Source organism: Gekko japonicus, unplaced genomic scaffold, assembly GCF_001447785.1.
Source record: "Gekko japonicus isolate JY-2015 unplaced genomic scaffold, Gekko_japonicus_V1.1 scaffold288, whole genome shotgun sequence".
Classification (NCBI taxonomy): Eukaryota; Metazoa; Chordata; class Lepidosauria; order Squamata; family Gekkonidae; genus Gekko; species Gekko japonicus.
The window spans coordinates 123794-147407 of NW_015173682.1; the positions used below are offsets into that span (position 1 = coordinate 123794).

The 23614-nt window shown below is 40.1% G+C and overlaps 1 protein-coding gene across 1 annotated transcript in view; it reads left to right on the forward strand.

Annotated features, from left to right (window-relative positions):
- LOC107120373 (attractin-like protein 1) overlaps nt 1-23614 on the forward strand; it is a 910146-nt gene that overhangs the window by 102328 nt on the left and 784204 nt on the right. The window contains 4 exon segments of the mRNA XM_015423059.1: nt 1044-1157; nt 4067-4195; nt 4717-4925; nt 22473-22647. Coding sequence (XP_015278545.1) covers nt 1044-1157; nt 4067-4195; nt 4717-4925; nt 22473-22647 — 627 coding nt within the window.

The following is a 23614-nucleotide window of genomic DNA, read 5'->3' on the forward strand; positions in this document are numbered from 1 at the left end:
TTTTATAAACTGTACATTAGCTTATCTTCATATTTTAACAATCCACTTTGTGTGATGTTCTGTAAACCATTATGTATCTACAATGTATTGAACGAAAGAGCAAACTAAATTTCAAACAATGAAGGTCATAACAATCATCAGAAAGAATACTTGCTTTTAAATCAGGGGTGTCGAACTCATTTGTTATGAAAAATAACTAGAGCTTCCTACAAAGGAAATGTGCTGGGTGAACTTTGTCTGGACACACACTCTCAGCCATTGTGATCCACCTCACTGGCTTATTGTTATTCCTCCTCTAAAACAGTTCACATTGCTTTCTTACTGAGAAAGACTGGATCATGAGGGCATGAATACAGTGAAAAGGGGGAGGGAACCCAGTTGTACCCAGGAGAGCCCTGGCACAAAGAGCCCAACAATACTCACACACACTGTAGCAAGGCACACAAAAGCTCATACCTTGAACAAAACTTTGTTGGTCTTAAAGGTGCTTGGTATTTCTCCCAGCGGGAGCTGGTCCATGGGGTCGCGAAGAGTCGGACTCGACTGTGCGACTGAACAACAACAAATTTCTCCCATGTGATTGAGGCAGCCCAGCAAAGCAAGCTCTCCCTTGTTCCCTCCCTCCCTTCAGGGAGGAGACTCAGTCAGTGAAAGAAAAGAAAGGCTTCCCTTTGTCTCCTGCAGCCTGGCCAGGAAGCAAGCTCTGACTGTTCCCTCCCTCCCCCTGGGAGGAGGAGGGGGAGGAGCCTCAGAGATAGATAGGCAAGCCTCTCCTGTGTGGTTGAGAGAGACTGGTAAAGCAAGCTGTGATGTGGCAGCAGCAGCAGCAGCAACAGAACTAGAAAAGGAAGCGGGAAACAGTCAGGGCATTGCAGGCCGGATTGGGGCCCTCTAAGGGCCTGATCTGGCCCGTGGGCCACATATTTGACACCCCTGCTTTAAATGATATTATATGACTGTATATATTTGCATTTCATTAGAGTGGATGCTATTTCTGAACAGGATGTTACATGTATACTTACTATTTTCCTCTTCTCTTCTAGTCCTAATTCAGTTTTAAGATTAAGATTTAATCATTTTGCCACAGAATGTAGTTGGGATCATATGTATGTTTATGATGGAGATTCAATATATGCACCTTTAATAGCTGTGTTTAGGTAAGTACTTAAGTTTTAGCAGTTTTTATTATAATGTAATAAAAATAGCTATGTGTGAGTGGAAAGTTAGCATTAGAGTGTTTAAATTTGCAAATATTGTTCTGGTTTTCCTTTGATTATTCATTTAGCTATTTAAGACCATATTTGTCCCTGTTTACCATATTGTTCCTTGAGCTGATTTTTTCAGTGAATCCACATTTTTAAGTTCATTTTCCTCACATATTCTACCTAGCCTGTGTTTTCCCCATTTAACAAACAGAATGAAGAACACTAGTCCTTTTTATCAGGGCTTTTAAGAGTCGGAATGATCTTTGCTCTTAATATTGTGTTAAAATACCTCTTATTCTACTAAAATTCAAATATAAAGAGCTAATTTCCTCAGTACTTAATGCTCATTTTAATTATGAGGTGAGCCCTCTTGACCTGAAATTATTGCTCCATTCTTAGCTAAACGTGAAATGCATTTTGGGTTTGTGTCATTTTCACCCCCTTTCAGTCAGTATTCATCAGACTAGATAGACAAGGCTGATATCCACTGTGTGTAAATGATCAAAACTCCCTGCCCCTGAATTTTAATGACGTTCTGATTGCTGAAATTTCTTTGAACTTTTTTGTAAGTGGGAATGTAACTTACAGAACATCACCATCCTCTCAGCCCAGCTATCAATTTGCTGTTTCCTTTACCAAAGGAAACATGTGAAGGGTGCAAGAGCGTAAAGCCTTGATTGTTTGGAGGGAATATTTTTATATAAAACTAATTATGTTAAAAAAAATAAGTTACCAGCAAAGGCAACAATAAGTCTTTCAGGAAGACATGAAAAAAAAAGAAGTATCAACAGCACCCAGAAAACACACACACACACACACACACACACATACTGGGTAGGATCTTGCTGGTGTTTTCATTTGTCCAAGAAGGAGTTCCCCCCCACCCCAGGATTGTGGAACTGCATACACAAAAATCCATGGGGAGGGGGGTGAAGTAAGGAAGAGAACTGGGCAAGATTGCTTCTCTGTCACTTACAGAAAAGGTGATAGGATCCAACTCTGTGACCTCTGCAAAATGCTATCTTAACCTACACTATAGTTTCCAAATGATGGTGCCAGAAATGTACATAAACATTAACAACAAAATGTTTAGAGCTCTGGATTAAAGCAAGAGCATTTTTCCTAAGTGGTAACTGATACCACTTGATAACCCAATTACAATTTGAGCTATTGTTTTCCCAGTACCAGTTCCTACTTATACAAATTTCCAGCGTGTTCTTATTTTAAATGCCCAATTTCATGAATAACAAAGACCATAGGTACTTTGGCTTTAGAAATGCTGTATTTCTTCTACATTGGAGGGTCGAGTGATTTCAGATGCCTAATGGCAATAGCAGGCAGGATTGGATTAGGTGTGATATGCAGAGGGGAAGTAGGTGTGGAGATATCAGCGTTGGTAATGGGACAGGAAACCTAGGTCTCAGTTCCATCCAGGAGGATTCAGTCCAGAAAGATGCAAATAATAAATGGACTAAGTCTGACATTAGAAACCACAACATTTAGTTGCTGACCTAGCAGTGCTTTTACAAAGGAATTTCAAAGGGAGATTAGAAAGAGAGACTGCTGAATTGCATTCTCCTGGACTGGATTGAGAGCTAGTTTTCCTGTCTTATTACCAACGTGTGCTGTTATCATTTGGCATCTGAACTCACTCCACTCTCCAAGATATAAGGACCAATCCAAGTGTTCTTATTCCTAATTAGGGTCTTTTTGAAAGAAAATAAATCCAGGTAGGACAGAGCAATCCAATAATTAAAAAAAAACAATTTTTCAGAATAAGTCAAAATAATTTCCTCAGTGTACATTGTGCTTGTCAGAAGAATCCATCCATCCACCCACCCTCCAAAGAAGTGTGCTTGCACACAAAAGTTTATACCTGGAATAAAACGTTGTTGGTCTTAAAACTGGAACTTCAATTTTGTTTTCTCACTGTCTCTTTCCTCTTCCTCCCCCAGAAGAAAGCAGAATCTCTCTCTCTCTCTATCTCTCTGAGAGAGGGAGGGGCAGGTGGGCAGGCTTGTATTTTTATCTCTCTGGCAAAGCAGCCATGATGCTCTCTCTATTTCTGTGAGTGAGAGCGAGCACACAAGCAAGCGAAGAAGGGGGGGAGGGAGGCTTGTTTTTGTATCTCTCCAGCATGAAGCAGCCAGGAAGCTCTCTCTATCTCTCTCTGTGAGTGTGTATGAGAGAGAGAGAGAGGGAGGGAGGGGGGAAGGAAGCAGGAAGCAAAGAGCCACTGAGAGAGCTGGGAAAAAGCAAGCTAAGGGGAAAGGAAGCAGGAGAAGGAAGCTGCTTGGGGGGCTGGTTTTGAGCCCTGTGCGGGCTGGATGCCACAAGTTTGACACCCCTGTTGTATATCTTTTACTGATATGTAGATGTCTTGAGTGATGCAAAGTTCTCAGATTTGTAATAGACATTAATAAATTTGGTTTTATTCTGTGTATCACTATTGCCCCAATCCTGATTGCACAGATTGCAGTTTCCCATGTTAATACTTAAACTACCTCTTGAGTTTTTAAAACAATTTTTTCTTTTCTACATTATTTGCTTATTTATATACCAAGTAAAAGGATTCTTATGTAATCTTGAAGACAACACAGTATTTTTTGAGCAATTATCTGCTAAAATTCAAACTCTAGAGTATATGAACTTGAGGCAGATCTTTGAAATGAAAAACGGTTAGAAAACCCTATCCCAGTCAGTATTCATGTTTCTTACTTTGCTTTAATGAGTGTTGTGGAATGGGGTTCTTGAATATTTCCCCCCTTTTTTCCCTGGGCGTTCATCGGATTAATCAGATTTGTTACTTTTTATTGAAGATGTTATTGGTAATATAAACCTCTCATGTCATTTTTTTGCAGTGGTCTTATAGTTCCTGAAGTTCGTGGAAATGAAACTGTTCCTGAAGTAGTTACCACATCTGGCTATGCATTGCTACACTTTTTTAGTGATGCTGCTTATAATCTAACAGGATTTAATATTTTTTACTCGTAAGTAATTTTATCAATCATGTTTTTGTTTACTAATCAGCAGAGATATCATTCTCCTTTTCACAAAGAACAGATGCATTAAGCTTCAGGCAGATTATGAAAAAATTATGAAAAAGTCCAGCAAAACCAGTATTGTTTTTGAGCATTCACTGAACAGAAAGATATTTTTAGCTCATGGTTGTTTGAGCTTCCCTTTTCTTACACACAGATGCTTCTCTGGTCTTAATTATATATCACTAAAGTAACACTTATGATAGTGAAAATATGAAAGCATCATCTATGAACAATCCTTAACTAATACTTGGTTTCCAGTTCTGACTGTGTTATTGAATGGCTCATTAGCAGTTGGTATTTGACTTCAGAGAGATAATGAATGTTGGGGTAAGTCGTTTGAGGGTTGCTGTTCTTAAGATATTGTTATCTTCCAGTTGATGAAATAATGAAGTATCCCTTACAATAAACAGTGATTATTTGCATATTAATAACAGCTTATGTCTTTTTCCCCATCTTGATTATTACAGAATTAATTCATGTCCCAATAATTGCTCAGGGCATGGAAAGTGCACAACTAGCAACTCCATTCCAAGCCAGGTATATTGTGAATGTGATGAGTATTGGAAGGGAGAAGCCTGTGATATCCCTTACTGTAAAGCTAACTGTGGGAGTCCTGATCATGGCTACTGTGATTTGACGGGAGAAAAACTATGTGTGTGCAATGACAGTTGGCAAGGTGAGTCGGCAAGGATTTCCTGAGAGTTGCTGCCTCACTATGAGCTGCTTATGTACCCCATGCATCAGCAATGTCCAGAGCTTCTGTTTAGTATCTCAATTCCATTTTAAATTATTATTGCTTCTTGAAGCTCCAGATGGGTCAGGCTAGATATATGAATAGATAAATATGCTGATGCTTGATAGTTCAAGCAATCCAACTACTTTTGAGTTGGTGGGTTCTGATGTGTTTTAAAATGGCATGTGCGGAATGTGTCAGATATTTCTTCTTCATTGTTTAATGTCCCTTCATTTCACAGAACACCCTGATGGTCTTAACATTTTTTTTTCTCCTTAAATTTTTGGGTGTTGGTTCTTTTTTTAAAAAAAAACCAGACATTTTATTGTCAGGATATATCAACATGTCCATTATTCTAACATTCCATCATTCATATTATACCCCTTTTCCTTTTCCCCCTCCCTCCCCTTCTTCAGGCTTCCCGCAGTGATCCCACCCCCTCCGAATTCTTTTTCTTATTCGTCCCTTCTTCTAAAACAAAACTTACTAAGTAACAATTCTTTAAACTATCTTATTCTTATAACTTCATAGGTAACATTTTCTTTAACTAAAATCAACTTCTCCTCCACTCCGTCTTCATTCTATTCTTAATAGTTATCAAAGCAAAACAAATTGTTCCTAACATCCCAATGTTTCTCTAAGTATTCTTTAAAGTCCATCCAGTCTCCAAAAAATCTTCATCTTCATTATTGTTAAGTTTTCTTGTCAACTTGTCCATTTCTGCCATAAAAAGCACCTTCCTTATCCATTCCCACATCTCAGGCACTCTTTCTTGTTTCCAATATTGAGCATAAGTCATTCTGGTCGTTGTAATCAAATACCATAGCAGTGTTCTCTTTGTTACATTCACTTCTTCCATTTTGAGACCCAACAGTAATATTTCTGGTTCTTTTTTAAAGGTACATTTCAAAAATGTTTGCATCTCATTATGGACCTCCGTCCAAAAGTTCACTGCTTTTTCACAAGTCCACCACATATGGTAAAAGGAACCTTTTTTTAAACATTTCCAACACTTATACATGTTATCACTCATATTAGCAATTTTTTTTAGGTGTCATATACCATCTATACATCATTTTATAACAATTTTCTTTTAAGTTATTACATGTTGATATTTTCATTGAATTTTTCCATAAACATTCCCAAGATGACATCGATATTTCTTTGTTCATATTAAATTTTTGGGTGTTGGTTCTTGAGCATATTCTGCAAGTGCTCCAAGCATGAAACATTTTCTTCTTTGGAAGAAGACTTTCAAGCATATTGCCCTTAAACACTGATATGTCTTAGCCAACATCTCTTGGATTGTTGTACTGCTGTTTCAGTGCCTGGAAGCCTTGTTTTTGTTTTCTGGTGACTATTGGAGAAGACAGGGAAAATTATGGTATTGCAACAGTAGAAGCACTAGGCTTTACGAGCCCTGGAGCCATAGGCATAGCTGAATGCCTGGATCTACTAAGCTCCCCATGTTAGGGACCAAAGTTTTGAGTCTGGGTACCATGACATGAGGAGAAGTGGGAGACTGGGATTGTAGAGGGGGATACTCTTTAATTTTAATTGGTTTTCCTACTGAATTAGTTATTCCTGTATTGGTATTTTCAGCATGTGTTTTCATATAAAAACTTAGTTGCTTCATTATCTAAAATATTATAAGCTTCTTTTGGGTAACAAAGATGTTAGAACCCCCTCAACTCTGCTTTGTTTTTAAAGGAAGTTTCTAGTTTTTGTGACAATAGAGTTTTAAAATGTGAGCCAACAGTTTTTCTCAGATGCAACCAATCCCTCTTTAAGTATTGTCTGTTGCAACCTATATCACACAAACAAAGATTGTCAGGTGAGACAACCTATATCACACAAACAAAGATTGTCAGGCGAGACAAGCTGTTTCATGCAATGTCGCCTGCTTTGGAGAGAGCTACCTGTAACTTCTGGAAATTAGTTCCATTGCCAGAAGGGTCACAGTTGGTTCTTGGAAAGGCACTAAGCAATGTAAAGAGAAATAATAGCATGTATTCATTAAAAAATGGGGGGAAAGAAAGCATGACATAAGAATAAGAAGAGTGCCAAGTGTGACAGCAGCAGGGGCTAAAGCAGAGCAGAAAAGGGATTAATGGGAAGTAGCTAGAAGTATAGACTAGGAAGTAGAGAAGGAGAGGACAAAATGCTATTGTCTATGAGCGGCAGTGGCAGGTACTTTAGCAGTTCTAAGGTCCTTGGTCACAATCAGAAACATGGATCAGAATTACCATGCCATACCTAAGGGAGCACTGAAATGTCTCTTGACGTGCAGTTAGGTAATGTGTGAGCGGGTAGTTCATTTTTAATATTTAACTCCTTCTGCAGGATTGCTTTAAGAAGATTTTAACATAGTACAATGGTAGTTGCTGAGAGAAAGATTTATATTCAGTGAATATTCTTCACTGTTCATTTTTCAGTTTTGTCACCTTCTATTAAAAGATAAAAGGGAATAACATGACACATGCTATTAAAAAGAATTCAGACACTACCTCTATTCATTCTGGGCTTTGATAAATTGTGCAGTGGTCGCCAAAACTTGTACAGATTGAGGTATAAAGTGAATATGTGGTAGTATACTGGTCTTTCTGAGCAATTGTGACATCTGGTGGATACTTTGGAATGAACATCAAGGTTATGAAAGACAAGAAAATCAATCTAAACAGTCCTATTACTTATGTTGCACATGACAGTTGATTCTGCATTATAGTATTGTCCATTCCAGTGCATAGATCTTTAGCAGTTCTAAGATCCTTGGTAACAATCAGAAACATGGATCAGAATTACCATGCCATACCTAAGGGAGCACTGAAAGATACAGAACAATCCAGCTTTTTTGCTGTTCAGCCATATTGATATTACTGACAAAAATCCTATTACTTTCTGGCAGCAGAAAAGCACTATGCAAAGAAAACCTTCAACAGGATGCTCCATCATCACTTTTTTAACCTAAAATGATAGTCACCTAAAGGACAGTGTTGCTGTTTATATTATATTAGGTACTTGCTTTCAGTATTTTAATAAAGCTACAAAACCTATGTCTCTACAACTGTATTGATGACAGCTAATTTAGGCTCAAAAGCTAAGTCAAGCTAAATTAGAATCAGTGTCCGCAATGAAATTCATCAGTGCTAATCTTTGGCACATCAAAATCCTCATGAGAGAGCTTCTGTTGGAGGCAGCAATGGAACCAAAGAAGATGGTGGTCTCTGAGCTATATCAGGACTACTTCGGTATTTTGTCACTTTCCATCAAGCTGGAATCCATTATAGAAGTGTTTGTGCTTACAGGGTCTGGGTATTTGTAGTACTTTCTTGCTTTGCTTCTGAACTATGTGTGAGAATTCAAATGTTGAATACATCCCGGTCATGTGGGAGAGAGACATCTATATTAATAACACAGTGCATCATAACACCTGTATGCTTTGTAACAATAAGACAAAATCCCTGTTTACAAATATACATTCTGTGATATATGTTATCTGTAGTTCTCTGCTCATAGTCTGGTGACAGTGTGCTGGCTAAATCTGTACCAGACCTTTGTCTGACTTCAGCTTTGGGATCCATTCAGTACTCAGATCCTGGCATCTAGTAGCAAAAATTCTACAAGTGTGATTGGACTCTGATCTGTGAGGTGCTTGAACAAAATTCTGCAAACACAAGTGGGGAACCCACAATGATGTGTCCAAATGAGAAAAGTAGACTATAAATGACATAAAATAAATAGAATTTTCTCTTTGTATCCTTCTCTACACTAACTCTGTTCACATGTTGCAATGAACACGTACAACCTGCATGTACATGGATGCATTTATTTGTAAAAAAGAGTGAACACATTCAATTTACAAATAAAACCAGGGACCAGTACCTGGATAAATGTAGGGTTTAAATAACATGTTCAGCTATACAGGCATTGAATCTAACATGAGAACTACTCAGTGCATGTATAATGAAAAATCAAGTGTAAAAAAGTGTACATGGTTTGTACGTGCATTCACTGCAACTTGTGAATAGAGTTACTGTTCTTTCCTTCTCTCTGTCCCCATTTCCTCTGCCATTTCCCACAGCACCACACTGGCTTTCATGTGGTAGCTGCTATTGAGCAGTTGCAAATGGCCAGTCCTAGTTAAGTCATGCAAGTCGGGTGGTATCAAGTCACCCAGAGGCTGCTGCCAGGCCTAGGTTTACCAACCTCAAGTTTGGGACCTGGAGATCTCCCAGAAATGCAACTGAACTCTAGATGGCAGAGATCTGTCCCACTGGAAAAAAATGGTTGCTCTGGAGGGTGAACTCTATGGCAATATATCCAGCTGAGGGAGGCTTTAAACTCCAAATGCATTATTTTTCAGATTTCAGATTTTTCTGCCAACTTGGGGCTTTTCTAAGGTTTTTAGAAAAAGCCAGCTTGTCTGTTCATGACTCCAGTCTCTGGATTTTAATATCCACAGATAGAGCCATGTTGAGAATTAGAGATACTGATTATGTCTGTTCTGCCTGTTCTTACTATTCCTTTGTCACCATAATATAAAGGTTTGGGACTCTGCTTTCATATTCAGTTCACTGCTCTTTTGTCCAGTAATGGGTAGAAAGGAGCTGTCCAGAGTACTGGAGGGAGAAAAGTTTTGATCCCTAACAAACATTTACTTTCAAAGTTAATGTACACCTTTATATTTCCTTCCTTCCTTCCTTCCTTCCTTCCTTCCTTCCTTGTCAATAAAGGTAGATTAAAGGTAAGAATTATAATTAAGCCACTGACATGCAAGATCCTTTCCCCCCCTGTTTGTCCTTACATTCCTTCCTTCCTTCCTTCCTTATTAATAAAGGTAGATTAAAGGTAAGAATTATAATTAAGCCACTGACATGCAAGATCCTTTCCCCCCCTGTTTGTCCTTACAGTTTTCTTGATAGTTCTGGCTTAAGTTTAATTCAGAAGGTAACTTTAAACAAATAAACAAACACCCTATGATTTTTACAGTAAAATTACTTAAGTTTATTTTCTGTATGCAAAGGGGAAATTACAGGCCTATGTTCAACAAGTAAATATCTTTAGGGGGGGAAGTATTTATAAGAACAATATGCATTCAAAATCAGAGAATAGGCTTATGGATTAGGCACAATTTTACCTCTTGACTAAACAGTTCATCACTGTTCTTGCAATTCCTAAGGCTTCACAATCATAAGAAGCTATACTTCTTGAAGTTTGATTTTTTTCTTTGAGTATAGTTCACTTCAGACTATTGTTCCAATTCTCAAAAGCATAATATTCTATAAGTAATGTGAGTGAGATCAAGAAGTATTGTAATACCATTGAAAATAGCATGTTTGTATTTTTAAAGGTATGACTGCCTTGGTTCAGGTACTCACCCTTGGCTCAGGAAGCATTCATTGTGTTTTGTTATAGAAATTGTGTGTAAAATTTTCCTCCAAAAAACATTAATGTCACTTAGTTGAGGTAACACCCATGATGTGAACAGTGTAATTATACTGGTTATATTTTTTTTTGTATTGAGCATGAACCAAAAAAATCTGTTGTACTTTATAAAAGTACAGTTTATTGAAATTATGCTATAAAATCTCTTACATTTATGTTAATAATAAGCTTATATGTGGGTGCTGTTTTAGAGCCCTTTCTGTCATTTCAGAGGGATACAAGATGGAAAAAAAAGTTTTTAACAGTGATTCCCCAGAAATAATTGTACAGAGATCAGATAGTTTAAATCCTATTCAAGAAAACTTCATAAGCAAAACATACTTCGCTAACTGCACCAATTCCATGAATGTGCAAAACAACTAAAGGACTGTAAAAGTCAAGCTCCCTGAAGCTTCTATCTACCAGTCTTTCCTTCAGTTGAACTTCAAAGTGAGCAGGTTTGTTGCTCATGTCTCCCTCAAGTATAAGTGGACATGGGGACATATTCAGTTCAAAGTGCTCACTTCCTGAAGGCAAGTGACATTTCCAGAAAAGAAGGAAAGATGTTTTCTTCACCCTCTTTTTATATCTTTATTCTCACGTGCCTTCCCCTTCACTCCTTTTGTTCCTTCTGACCTCAATTAATTTCTCTGTACTAGTAAAGGAACAATAATTGCAGCACTGAAATTGCTTGACCAAGAGCATACTTTATAAATTAGTTAGGAGGGAAAAAGTATCTCCACATAGCTTCTGGCACCCCCATTTTTGATGTCACTGTCCCAAGTACTTTAATCTAGCTTCTGAGGTAGCTCCTAGGCAACTCCAATAACATGTCCAACTAATATCTAAGGTCACCTAGTATAACAGCTTGTTACTTTAGTTCAGAACAGCCAATACACTTGCAGTGGAAACAAGGCCTGGGATCCAAAGAGGGACTTCAGTCATACCCACAAGTTTGCGATGGCCAGTGGTAATTTTGACTTGTTACCTTTAATAGAAATCCCCTAAACCATATCACAGAGATTTTTTGTTCAGTTTGCTATGTGTCATGGGGAGAGGAGATACTTAAAAAAACAACACCATAAGCCCACAGTCCCCTGAGGCAAGCGGTACTTCTTGTTGTACGGTTGTTTGGATCCTGGCCAAGGCTTTTACCCGTGTGAGTGCAATCAGCTGCATTATACCGAGCAGATGAGCAGCCTTCAGGAATCCTGTAACCAATATGAGCACATATGGTAGAGCCATTAAGGAGTTCATTCTGTCAGTGCATGATCCGGAACAGAAATCTGCTTCATTTTTGTTCTAATGAGGCCAGGCACCAAGGGAGATGCCAGCCACTGTTATAACCCCTCAGGAAGGAGCAAGCATACTTTTGTAATCAGGAGACAACAGCAAGTGCACTTAGAGTAAAACCAAGCCTGTTACAGGTAGGAGGGCAATCATCTGAAATACACAGATGCACAGCCTTCAGGAAGCTAAGAGCCAATCTGTTCCTGACTAACTAGTACTCATACCAGCTAGGAACAGTGTTACACTGGCACAACCAAGAGTTTTTCTGGCAGTACCAAATCTTATGTACTTAATGATGTGGTACTAAAAGTAATTTTAAAAATAGGTGCATTGGGGATATATGCATCCTAGGATTGCTGCTTTGGTGGGGATAAAGCTTTTGAGTACAATATTCTTAGACGTTAGAGGGTTTTTCTTTGGTATATCAGTGGTATCTTGAGGTCAAACCGATAGAGACATTGGAGAGGTTTTCAGAATAGTTTATGCCTGGGAATATTTCTCATAGAATCAAATTGGATAGAGTTCAGTGCTAACCACAATATGAAGTGGCAGATATGAAATGATGGTGAACACATTCAGAGTGAAAATAAGCTTCTTGTATCTAGGTGAGATGTCAGTTATATCCTACAGTTGTGAACAATCTTTCAATCTAGCCACATTTTAAGGGTAGAAATTGGATGTTTTTATTTCAGTAAATCTTTCTTACACAGAACATCTCAGTTTTCTCTGAATAAATTGTGAAATGCATTAATTTCTGTGAGTTTTAAATAGTTGCTATGCATGGAATGCCAACTTGCTCTATTGTATACTTAAATTTATCAGATAATTTCAAAGCAAAAATTCATATGCCAACAACTATATTGATATTCTTCATAAATTCCAGACTGCACTAGAACTACCAAATTTAAGTAAGTATGTTAAATAAGTTGTGGGGAGAGCAGAATGAGGTTTCAGAAATCTTCTATGCAGTTTACCACTTGGTGTCACTGTTCTTCACCAAATGTTTCTTCATAACCTAATACTAAAAGGTATATATCTGATTTTTAACTTATATGAAATTTAAAGGTATGAGTCTAATGTAATATCAGAAACCAGGATCTAATCAAAATACAAAATATGTCAAGTTGCCTTTAGGGAAATTAACGCTAACATACTGTTGAGTATTTACAAACCAGGAGCTGCTTGTGGATTACAGAAATCTGAAACAGACCTGAAACAAAGCATTAACATTGACATGGCATGTTAAATGATGCAAGGATTACATAGTAGGCTTATATTTACAGCAACAGACAGTAAGTACCATGCACAGTAGTATGGTCCACAGTCCCAAATTAACACCCTGATACTTATTTCTGCTTTTCAGAGCCTCAGTATGATGGCATGATCTGGTGTATCAAAGGCTGCAGATAAATTCAGTAGGAATAGCAGAGGCCTGTGGCTGCATTCAGATGGAAGTCAACAAATTGAAGCCAATAGTGCCATTTTCATCCTATAGCCTGGCCTAAAGCCAAAATGAAAACAGTCCAAAGTGGATGAATTGTCCAAGAAGACTTGGAGCTGATCTGCTAGGGGTCTCTGAATCACTTTGCCTAGAAAGGGCAGATTAGGGAGTGGGTGATAACTGGCCACATCATTTTTCTGTAGGGATTTTTTTTCAAGTAGTGGATGAATAAACAGCTGTCTCTTTGAGTGGTCAAGGCAAGGTGCCCTGAGTTAGTGACTGAGTTACAATAAATGCTGAGGGTTTGTTGATGCGGTCCTTACATGATATTGGCAGCCAGGATGGTAAGGATCCAGGGCACAGGTGGTAGTCTTCACAGATTCTAGGATCTTGCAAACGTCTATCACAGAAGCTGTATCAAAATAGTCCATAAATAGACCAGGAAACATATTAGGTATTTCTTTTGAGTGACCTGTGTGTGGCACTCTCTTTGCTCACTCAGAGACCTTACCACACTCCACAAACCTTATCACATAAGTTCAAGGTTTCAGGTAGGTCAGGCAGTCACAATTCACCCCCCCTCTCATCTTCCTTTAGTAGGTAGATATCCCTGACTCCTTTCCACGCATTGGGTTCCCTCTCTCCTCTTTCCCAGAGATATTGAAAAGCTCAGTTCCCTTTGTTATGTATCCCTCACTCAACTACTGCACAGGGCTATTGGAATCAGGGAGCCTAATACTTCTTGTCCTTATTTGCTGCCACTAGATAGTTGATTAAATTCATTGGCCACAGCCATCAAGGTTGGGGTGTGTGTGACATTTTCCTTGAACCACTAGACATCCAGTCAGTAGTGTTTAAACAGAAAATAAAAAGACTTAATTTTTATTTACAACTTCAATAACATGTGATGACTCAAACACAGCAATACATTGTTGAACTTATGATCCCAGATCACCAACTGTCTCTGGTAACATAGTATTGGTTTTCAGAAGTCAGCTCTAACTCTGGCTGCTTCCTTCACAGACTCAAAATCCCCCCTTTTCAGATTTACTGCTCTCCCTCTTCTCTCCGTCTGCCTAACACTCTTCAACTGCCAGGCTCTCCCAAAATTTCTTTCACTCCCATTGGTTGCCTCTGGGAAAGGTGGAACTGCACTTTTCTGTCACACCATGTTACAACCCGCATCCAGATCAGAGCTTATTTGCTATATTTTTCAGGATTCCCCCCCCCCCAGAAGTATCACAACAAATTGTTTGCTCTTGAGACAATAAATGCTTGGATTTAGGTGTCAGCAGATGCTGAGCTACCTTGAACAACTGGGACGGTCATGAAGTAGCTGCTGGAATGGTAGCGGAACAATAATATTTTTTGTTGTCACCACCACTTCGTATGTGACAACTTCGTATGTGATCTGTCAGATACAGTAAGAGTTCTCTGCAAGCATCACTGTAGATGTTTCCTTGGCCCTTTTTAGGTCACCCAGCTTTGTGATAAAGTGACCAGGGTGCTGGTTCTACCCAAGAGTTGGAGAGGTCAATGAGGACAACCTTGTTCTTAGCTGCAAGGGTGCTTCACATTCAGCCTCAACACAGCACATATGTGGAATCCTAATATCTCCCAGAGTCTTCTGCAGTCCAGTAGGATCCATATGTTCTATGGGTGGACTTTTTAAACCATACCCTCTTTTCATTAGGATATCAGAGTCACATCCACCATTCCCTTGAGTAGATAGTAGTCAGATCTTGGTTGAGGCTGGAACCAGGCCTTCCCTCAAAGGCGAAAAATTAAGTCGCAGCTTGTGGACTCTTTTATGTGTTGGGCCCTGAATGATTTGAGAGAGGCTGTAGGCTTTCCAAAAAGCTTTAAAATCTTGGGCCAGTCCTGACAAGCTGTCCTTAGCATGAATGTTGAGGTTCCCCCAGAAGGAACAGTCTAGGTGAGAACAGATCTATGCCCGAGAGCACCTCCACAACTCCAACAGGGTGCCTGCCTGGGATCTAATCAGCCAGTAAATAAGTAGTATGCCTAATCAATCCTTAGTACATAGTGTACAGAATATACAGTGATAGTTTGCACTGGGAGTCTGTATAAGTTGAAGGACTAATGAAAGGTAATAGCTATCCCTCCTCCTTGGCTATCTGTGTGGGGGGGAGTTCAATGGGACAGACATACCATGTCATTTTCTTGTGACCATCTCTCTGTTGTGCAAGCCAGGTCAATTTTTACTTTCTGTAATGTCCTGGAGAGGCATGTAGTTTTGTGTCTCACAGATCTGATATTGCACAGTATCCGCGTAGAGGTGGGGGTGATAGGGGCCCTTGCTTTGTCAACTCTTGGGATACTACAGCTGTTAGACAAGCAGTGAGCATCCTTGCCAAATACTGATCATCTTTGATAAATCCCACCCTCTTACCTAACTTCTCTCATATGCACTGAAATAGTACATTCATCAAACATCCTGCTCCAGGTATAGCTTGATCCTGGCACCACTAATAACTCCCTCTCACACACACAGCACATTCAACATGCTAATATCCACATAGAAGCCATACAGTAGTCCAGGCATACAGTCATGATGTGCTGATGATAGTATTGTCCAACAGGTGTTGTTCTAGCAATACTGCTTCTGATTTCCAGGTAAGTAGCTGGTGTCACTTTCCCTCTCCAGAAGTGTCAGACGTTCTTCCACTTGTGTGCAAAGGCTGGGCCCCAGCTGTGTGCCCTAGGCCAAGGTCCTTTGTCCTTTTCCCCTTCAGCTTTTATCTCCATACTTGCTAAAAGCATGGGGAGACACCCAGTAGGTGCCCTTCAGCATCTTTTCCCAAAACAAAGAGAAACTCCAAAACAGTCTCTCTTGGTCCAAATTGACTCCTGGCAAGGTCTGCTCTGGTGCAGGGGCAGAGATGGAGAAGACAAAAAGAAGAAGAGGTTAGATTTATACCATGCCCTTCACTCGGAGTCTCAGAGTGGCTTACAAACTCCTTTCCCTTCCCCTCCCCACAACAGACACCCTGTGAGGTAGGTGGGGCTGAGAGAGCTCTTTCGAGAACTGCTCTTTCGATAACAGCTCTGACAGAACTATGACTTGCCCAAGGTCATCCAGCAGCTGCAGCAGTGGGGAATCAAACCCGGATCTCCCAGATTAGAGTCCGCGCACTTAATCACTACACCAAACTTGCTCTCACACCAAACTGGCATAAGATGGTGATTTGTTACCTTTCAGATATAGGGTTGCCAGCCTTCAGGTGAGGCCTGTAAGTCTCGCAAAATTACTCCTGCTCTCCAGATGACAGAGATCAGTTGTCCTGGAATAAGTGGCTGCTTTGGAGGGTGGACTCTGTGGTATTATATTCCTCTGAGGTCCTTCCCCAAACCTTGCCCTCCCCAGGCTCCACCCCCATAATTTCAAGGAATTTCCCAACCTGGAATTGGCAGCCCTATCCAATTACCAGACATACTTCATACTTCTTAAAAGAAATGCTCAGAAGAGGAATAGATATGTTATTGTCTATTTGGTGCACTGACTTATGTTAAAGGCAGATCCATTCCATAGTAATTTTAGGATAATTTTGTCATGTGTGTTTGTAAGTATGTTTGGAATCTAAGTATAGTATAATCACAGTTCTATGTTATGAAATCCACTTGCATCTGCATTGAAGGAATTTCCTGGGCCTTGCAGATTTGGTGGGGGGAAAGCTTTTGCACACAATTTGAAGAGCAATGTAGATTGAAAAAGAACAGCTCACTTCCGCTTGAAGGCTTGCATGCTGTTCTTTTTCAATCTACATTGCTCTTCAAAGGGAGTGATAAAACTGACAAACTTTAGTTAGTGGAAGCACCTTCACTGTGCAGGGGAAGTTGACAAGGGATTTGAGATCTCTTGTCAGTTTCACCTCTACCATGAAAGGACTTTGCAGTGAAAGGACTTTAGGAAACTGTGCAGGGGTAAGAGAGAAACTGGCTAGTGTTTGCAATCTCTGGGAACAAATTTCTGTTCTTATGCAAGGCCGAGTTCAGACTGGCAATTTGAAGTGCTAGGGAGTCGTGGCAAAGAAAAAATGGAATAGACCTGGAACGGCTTGTTCCAGGTATTCCCGTTCACACTGCAGTGAATGAAGCAGGAGGATACTGTGGAGGAAGCACAAGGGAGCGTTCACACTGTCGCCCGCCCCTGGCGGGCTGTTAGCGTGGTTTCTGTACTCGGCTGCGTGTGCCTATGTGCATGGGCACATCAGCAAATAGGGCAGGATCGACTCCACACTTCCACTCGGCACGCTGGAGCATTCCAGTCGCATGCATATGTGCACATGCACTTGCCGCGGAACCAGCTGGCACCTATTATTAACTGAGGGTTGTTCCCGCCTTAGCAGCGCTTGCATTCACAACCGGAATCAACGCACTGTATACACAGTTTGCTACCACTTTAACATGGTATCTTTTAAACTCGGGAGGGAAGCGGCACAAGACGGCTTGAGTACAGCTGGGGAACGCCTGAAACGTGGCTGTGTGAACCCGCCCCTTTAATCTGCTACTGAAACGCTTCTCAAACGTTTGCCTGCCAGACCCAACTGCCAGTCTGAACGCGGCCCAAGATAATCATTCAAAGACAACTCTTTTTTTTTAAAGTAGTATTTTTAGGAGTTTGTATATCCACTCACCAATAATTTCCCCCCAGATTGAAGTTTCGTCTGCTAGAACTAAATAGAACTAAAATTAATGGGGGTTGGGGTTACTTGTCTACAGCAGCCGAGCTACAATACCCATATATGAATTCAAATCTGGAAGATTACCATGGCGTCTCTAATTTATTAAAAGTTCATTCTGTTTTTACAAGTGTTGGTCTTTGTTAAACATGCTTGAAGTTAATCTTACATTTCTGTGAATTATTTTTCTGTAGCTGGTGTGGCTTTCTACTATTGAAATCTTAGTATACTACTTTGTGTTTGAAAGTCAGCCCCTAATAGTACTGTTGCTAGTATATAGAGTAAATGCTGAGACTTTCCTTGTAGAATTAATGTTGGGAGAACTGTTATTAATGTCTTTGTAACTTCCATGTTAAGCTATCACAATGTGTTCTGTGAGCAGCCCTTGATGACTGTTTTGGAAATTTTAGTCTAATTCAGAATGGTCCATTTTTAAACTGAGGTGGATTATCAGGAGCGAATTACGCTGGAGCTCTAGCATTTGCGCTTTTTGCTATCTTATAAGTACAATTAGAATACTATTGACTTGTAACATTCTAACCTTGGCTCAAAAGACCTAAGAGGCTTCATGGTGGTGTTTTATCATTCATGATCTCTAAAGTCATTGGAGAGCATTCTTTTCAGTTTGCTACCATTATGCAAGTCTAGATAACAAGGATATATAAACAGATGATCTTGATGGTTTATCCAAATGTTGGAACAACATTGTCTGGAGATACTTCGATGCATAGAGCTTGAGTATGTTTTAGAAATTTCTGTAGATTTTGTTTTATAGAAGCTCACACCAAAGCAACTAGTACAATTGTAGAGTGTCACAGGAAGCAGATCTAGCAACCCAGTGATACTTTTCCAGGACCATTCAGATAGGGTTGACTAGAAGCATGATGAAATAGAATCTGAGCATCCCTATTGATATTGGATTAGATCCTGTGGATTTTAAGCAAGTGCGAAGTGTCTGTGGTGTCAGATGTTCCATGCCTTTTCTTTTTAAGCATTTTATTTGTTTAAAACATTTGTATGCTACTTTTCTACCCAGTTATGGCCCTTAAGATAGCAAGCAATAAAGAGACTGAAAGCCAGTTTTTAAACACACACACAGGCATCTATATATCTAATAGCCAAGGGTCCCTCTGCGTGTGGATACTTATTTTTGCAGAACAAGGGCACCTGGAGGCTAAAGAGGTTTTTCTGCACACTTGGAGTACTCTCCAGGGTTGCAGAAAAATGCAAAAAGTTAAAAAAAATACAGGGGGGGGGTTAAACCCCCCAAAATAAAAAAACTGAGTTGTCTGCACTTGCGCAGTCCAGACTCATGGTTCCTTGCTCTGGACTTGGAGCGTCACTCAGTGGCCGGCCTCCCCGCAGCCAACAAGACAGCCTTGGAGTAACGGGGCAGGGAACGCCAACATTGACATTGCTGGGTCCTTCCCAGGCAGCTGGCCTCCCCACCGCCAGCAAGGCAGCCCTGGAGCTGCGAGGTAGAAGACGACAACGCCAGATCCCTCCCAGGCGAGCGGCCTCCCCACTGCCAAAAAACGAGGAAGCTGCAGAAAAGGAGGCCGAAGAGGGGGAGCGTGTGTGTGTGTGAGTGAGTGAGGGGGGGCAGACTGAGAAGGGCTGGGGGAAATACATACAAGTGGTGAGTGGAGAAAGGGGGTGAGAGGGGGAGGAAAGCTAACATAGAAGGGGTGAGAGAGGGAGGTGAGGGAAGATTGATAGATAAGGGGTGGGTGCAGAAAGACAGGAGGGAAAAACAGGAGGGGGGAGAGGGAAGCAAAGGTGGGGGAAATGCCCTCTCCCTGCAAGTTTCTTGCGGGTCTCCCCTTGTACATACTAATAGCCAGGTTGGCTAAATCTGAGTATACTTAAATCCAGTGACTGGAGCGCTGAATGGGCAAGGCAGTTTTTCTACAAACCTGAAAAATACTGTAGGTTTGCAGAAAAATCTCAAATCTAAATTTAAAAATACACTAAAAATACACTAATAAAATGATAAAAGAGTAGCTGTAGCTTTAAACACCAAATTCCCTCAGTGGCTGTTGCTAGGCAAGCACAATATTCTAGGCTTGGTTCTGTCAGTAAAAGGCAGGGAGAGGGCCTATTTTGGACTTTGAGGGAGAACTCATTTGGGCCAGGCCTATAGTTGACAGGTCCAGATTGGGAAAGTCTGAGAGATTTTGTGGTAGAGTCTGAGCAGGGCACAGTTTGGGAAGGGGAAAGACCTCAGCCAGATATTATATTATAGAATCCAATCTCCAAAGCAGCCATTTTCTCCAGGGGGACAGAGCTGTGTTATCTGGAGTTCAGGTGTAATTGTGCGAGATCTCCAGGTCCTGCCTGGAAGCAACCTCTGGGTGACTTGATATCACTCACCTTGCATGACACAACTAGGCCTGACTGCTACTGTTCAGCAGCAGCTGCCTTTGAAAGCCAATGTGGTGTAGCAGTTACAGCATCAGAGTAGGGTCTGGGAGACCCACGTTCAAGCCCCCATCTTGCTATGGAAGCTCTCTGAGTGATTATGGACCAGTTATATACCTGCAGCCTAACCTACCTCATAGGATTGTTGTGTGGATAAAAAGAGGAGAGGTGAATAATTTAAGTTGCTTTGGTCCCCACTGTGGAGAAAGGTGGGGTATAAATGAAGTAAAGTAATAAAGCTGAAGATGGGAGGCAGATAAAAGACAGGTTGGTGAATGGCTGAGAAGGAGAGAATGATGCAGGGAAAGGGTAGAGGATACGGGTGTTATCAGGAGGAAGGGAAAAAAATAGTGTGGGGTATACAGGGGAAAATGAGATGCTACTACACAAGTTCTTGAGGGTTCCCTATCATGCAAGTGGGCCTGCCCCAGTGGCCAGCACCACGCAACTGGGTCATAGGTAGAGGCTATTGAGGGTGAAAGGGAAAGCTGGGCAGATACCACACAGCTGGGCAGAAAGGGGCAGATAAAGTAGGTTGGCTGGTGGGTGGGAAAGGGAGAAAGAAGCAGGAAAAGGGAAGAGAGTATGGGGGTTTTCAGGGAAGGGGAAAAAAGAAATAGTGGGAAAGGGGGAAATGCAATGCCCCCCGCAAGTCCTTGTAGGTTCCCACTTCTCTCTGTGTGTGTTTTAAATAAACTTAAATACATATTTTATGTGTATTTTATATTTAAAAAGACATTAAAAATAGGAAGGAAAATCATTAAGGGTTTGCCAGATGAAACAGACAATGTCTTTACCCACAATTCTGGTGCCATGATCAAGAAGGCTCTCAGGTTACCAGCTGTCTAGCCTCAGGTGACGGGGTACCCAGAGCATGGCCTCTGAAGATGATTTATGGAAGTAAGCAGTCCTTAAGTTTGCAGGCTCCAGGCTGTATAGTGCTTTAAAGGTCAATACTGGCATGCTAAATTGGGCCTGGATGCAGAGTGCAAGCCAACGTAAATGAAACAAGGCTAGAGTGATATGGTTCCTACAGCAGACTCCAGATGGCGCTCTCATAGCAGCTTTTTGTACCAACTGCAATTTCATGACACTCTTCAAGGGCAGCCCCACATAGAGCTCATCACAGTAGTCTAAACATTATCAGTGCATATATGACAGCAGCAAAATCTTTCTTACTGAGGAAAGGCTGCAGCTGGCTCATCCAGGAATCCTTGAAGTTGTCTGGATCATAAGAGCAAGAGGCAGGTTTTAGACATGCAAGAGTCTTGTTTACACCCTTAGATTGACTGAACTGAAAATAATACCACACAACTAGGCAAATTGGCACCATCTAACGCTATCACTACTAATATAGAGTCCAAGTTGATATGGGTACAAGAAATTTCCCTTTCCCACACAGTGACTTGTGACCAGTGAAAAGCCAAAGAGTTAGGGGACCTTCAAAGGCTTAGGGAGGCCTACAGTAAGAAACAGGAATCCTGAGAAATCTCCCTTCATTGACAGAAGAAGTTCTGCTGAGCAAACTCCCCACTAATGGGGGTGAGTTCATAAACACCATTTCACAGGGTCATTTGCTCAGGAGTACCTTTTTGGGGAAGCAGGGAACTGCAGATTGGAGGTTGCGAAAAGCTCAGTTTCCAAGAATTGTTTGAGATCCAAGGTAGTGAACTTTAACTTCTAGCCATATTTTATATAAAAAAATGTTGTTTAGCTTTCCTTTAACTTTAACTTCTAGCCATGTTTTATAAAAAATGTTGTTTAGCTTTCCTTTTAGGACAATAGTGAAATGTCAAAAGGGGTGGGGAATTCAACTTTGAGAAGTCATATGTTTTTTTTGGGGGAAAGCAAATGTGTCCTCTTTTGCCTGCCAAGACATTATACTCAATTTTTAAATTTTACAGAAAACAAACAACAGTAAACAACAACAAAAATAACTTTTACGCTTCATATGTTTGTGTTCATAAAAATATGATGTTTTGGGTAATTATAATGCTTTGTTAAACATCATATAACTTTTTGCAGTGGCAGACTTTTAGGTATATTTCCCCATTCAACACTCTATTGTAGTAATTGCTATATTTGGTTATTTTTCAGCTTCTTTTGAGTTATATCTAAATCGTACATTGATTTTTGATGTAACCTACAAGTGACTTTTAAATTCTTAGCAAATTATACAATGATATTCAAGTGTAATTTTTTTTTAAACAGGTCCTGATTGTTCATTGAATGTTCCTTCCACGGAGTCATATTGGATATTACCCAATGTAAAACCTTTTAGCCCATCTGTAGGTCGAGCTTCCCATAAGGCAGTTCTACATGGAAAGTTTATGTGGGTGATTGGTGGATATGCATTTAATTACAGTACATTCCAAATGGTATTAAAGTAAGCAATTTTATTTGTCCTTTGTATTACTATTTCTGTATGGCATTTATTTACCTGTTAAGCAGCATGCCTCTGTCATACTATGTCTACCCAGTGAAAACTTTAAGGAACCATTCTTAAAATGGCTCTTTTACCTGGCAAACTTGGTTCATTATTTGAAACTTAATTGTATGAAGACGTTTTCTGCATTGTAGTGTAAACCAGCAGTACAATCTTCTATAGAGTTACTCCAGTCCATTCAAGTCAATAGGAATATAGCCCGTTCAAGTCAATAGGATTATGGCAGGGTAACTGTGCATAGAACTGCACTGTAAATTTGTTAGATGCCAGTTTTTTTAGGACCTCAATATTTTGCAATCATACCTTGGAGAGATTTGTCTATAAACAATACAGCATAGTCTCTTTGCAGTTGACCCACAACCCAGAGTTCATCAACAGCACCACAGAAAATTACATAGTGGGAAGGGAATACTTGGTGGTTGTGTTGAAGGCATTTCACATTTGTTACTAGTAATGAAAGGAGGAATGTAAGCTGTAAAGTAATTCTTGTGCCATTTTAATGATGAAGCAAACGATTTTTTTGGATGATAAAATACATTTGTATGTAAAATAAAAGTAAGACTGACATCATGGGCACACTTTTGGAAATGTTTGCCATATAATATATACTCATATTTATAGTTTGTACTGAAAGATCATGTAACAAGGATGAGACTTATGTATGTGGGCCATGATGCAAGGGTCAGCATTCGAACTATTCTGTTTGAGAATCCCTGTCCCCCTGCATCTCCTCATCTCTACAGAGATCCCACTCTTGAAAACTGAGGGTTCCTCTGAAGCATAAACAGTCATTCCCATATGCATAATTTCCATATGTATGTTCAAATTGTTTTGGATCCCAGTCATGGAAAAGAAAAAGATTTTATACAAAAAATGCCATGGATTAAAGTTGTCATGGTTATTTTTC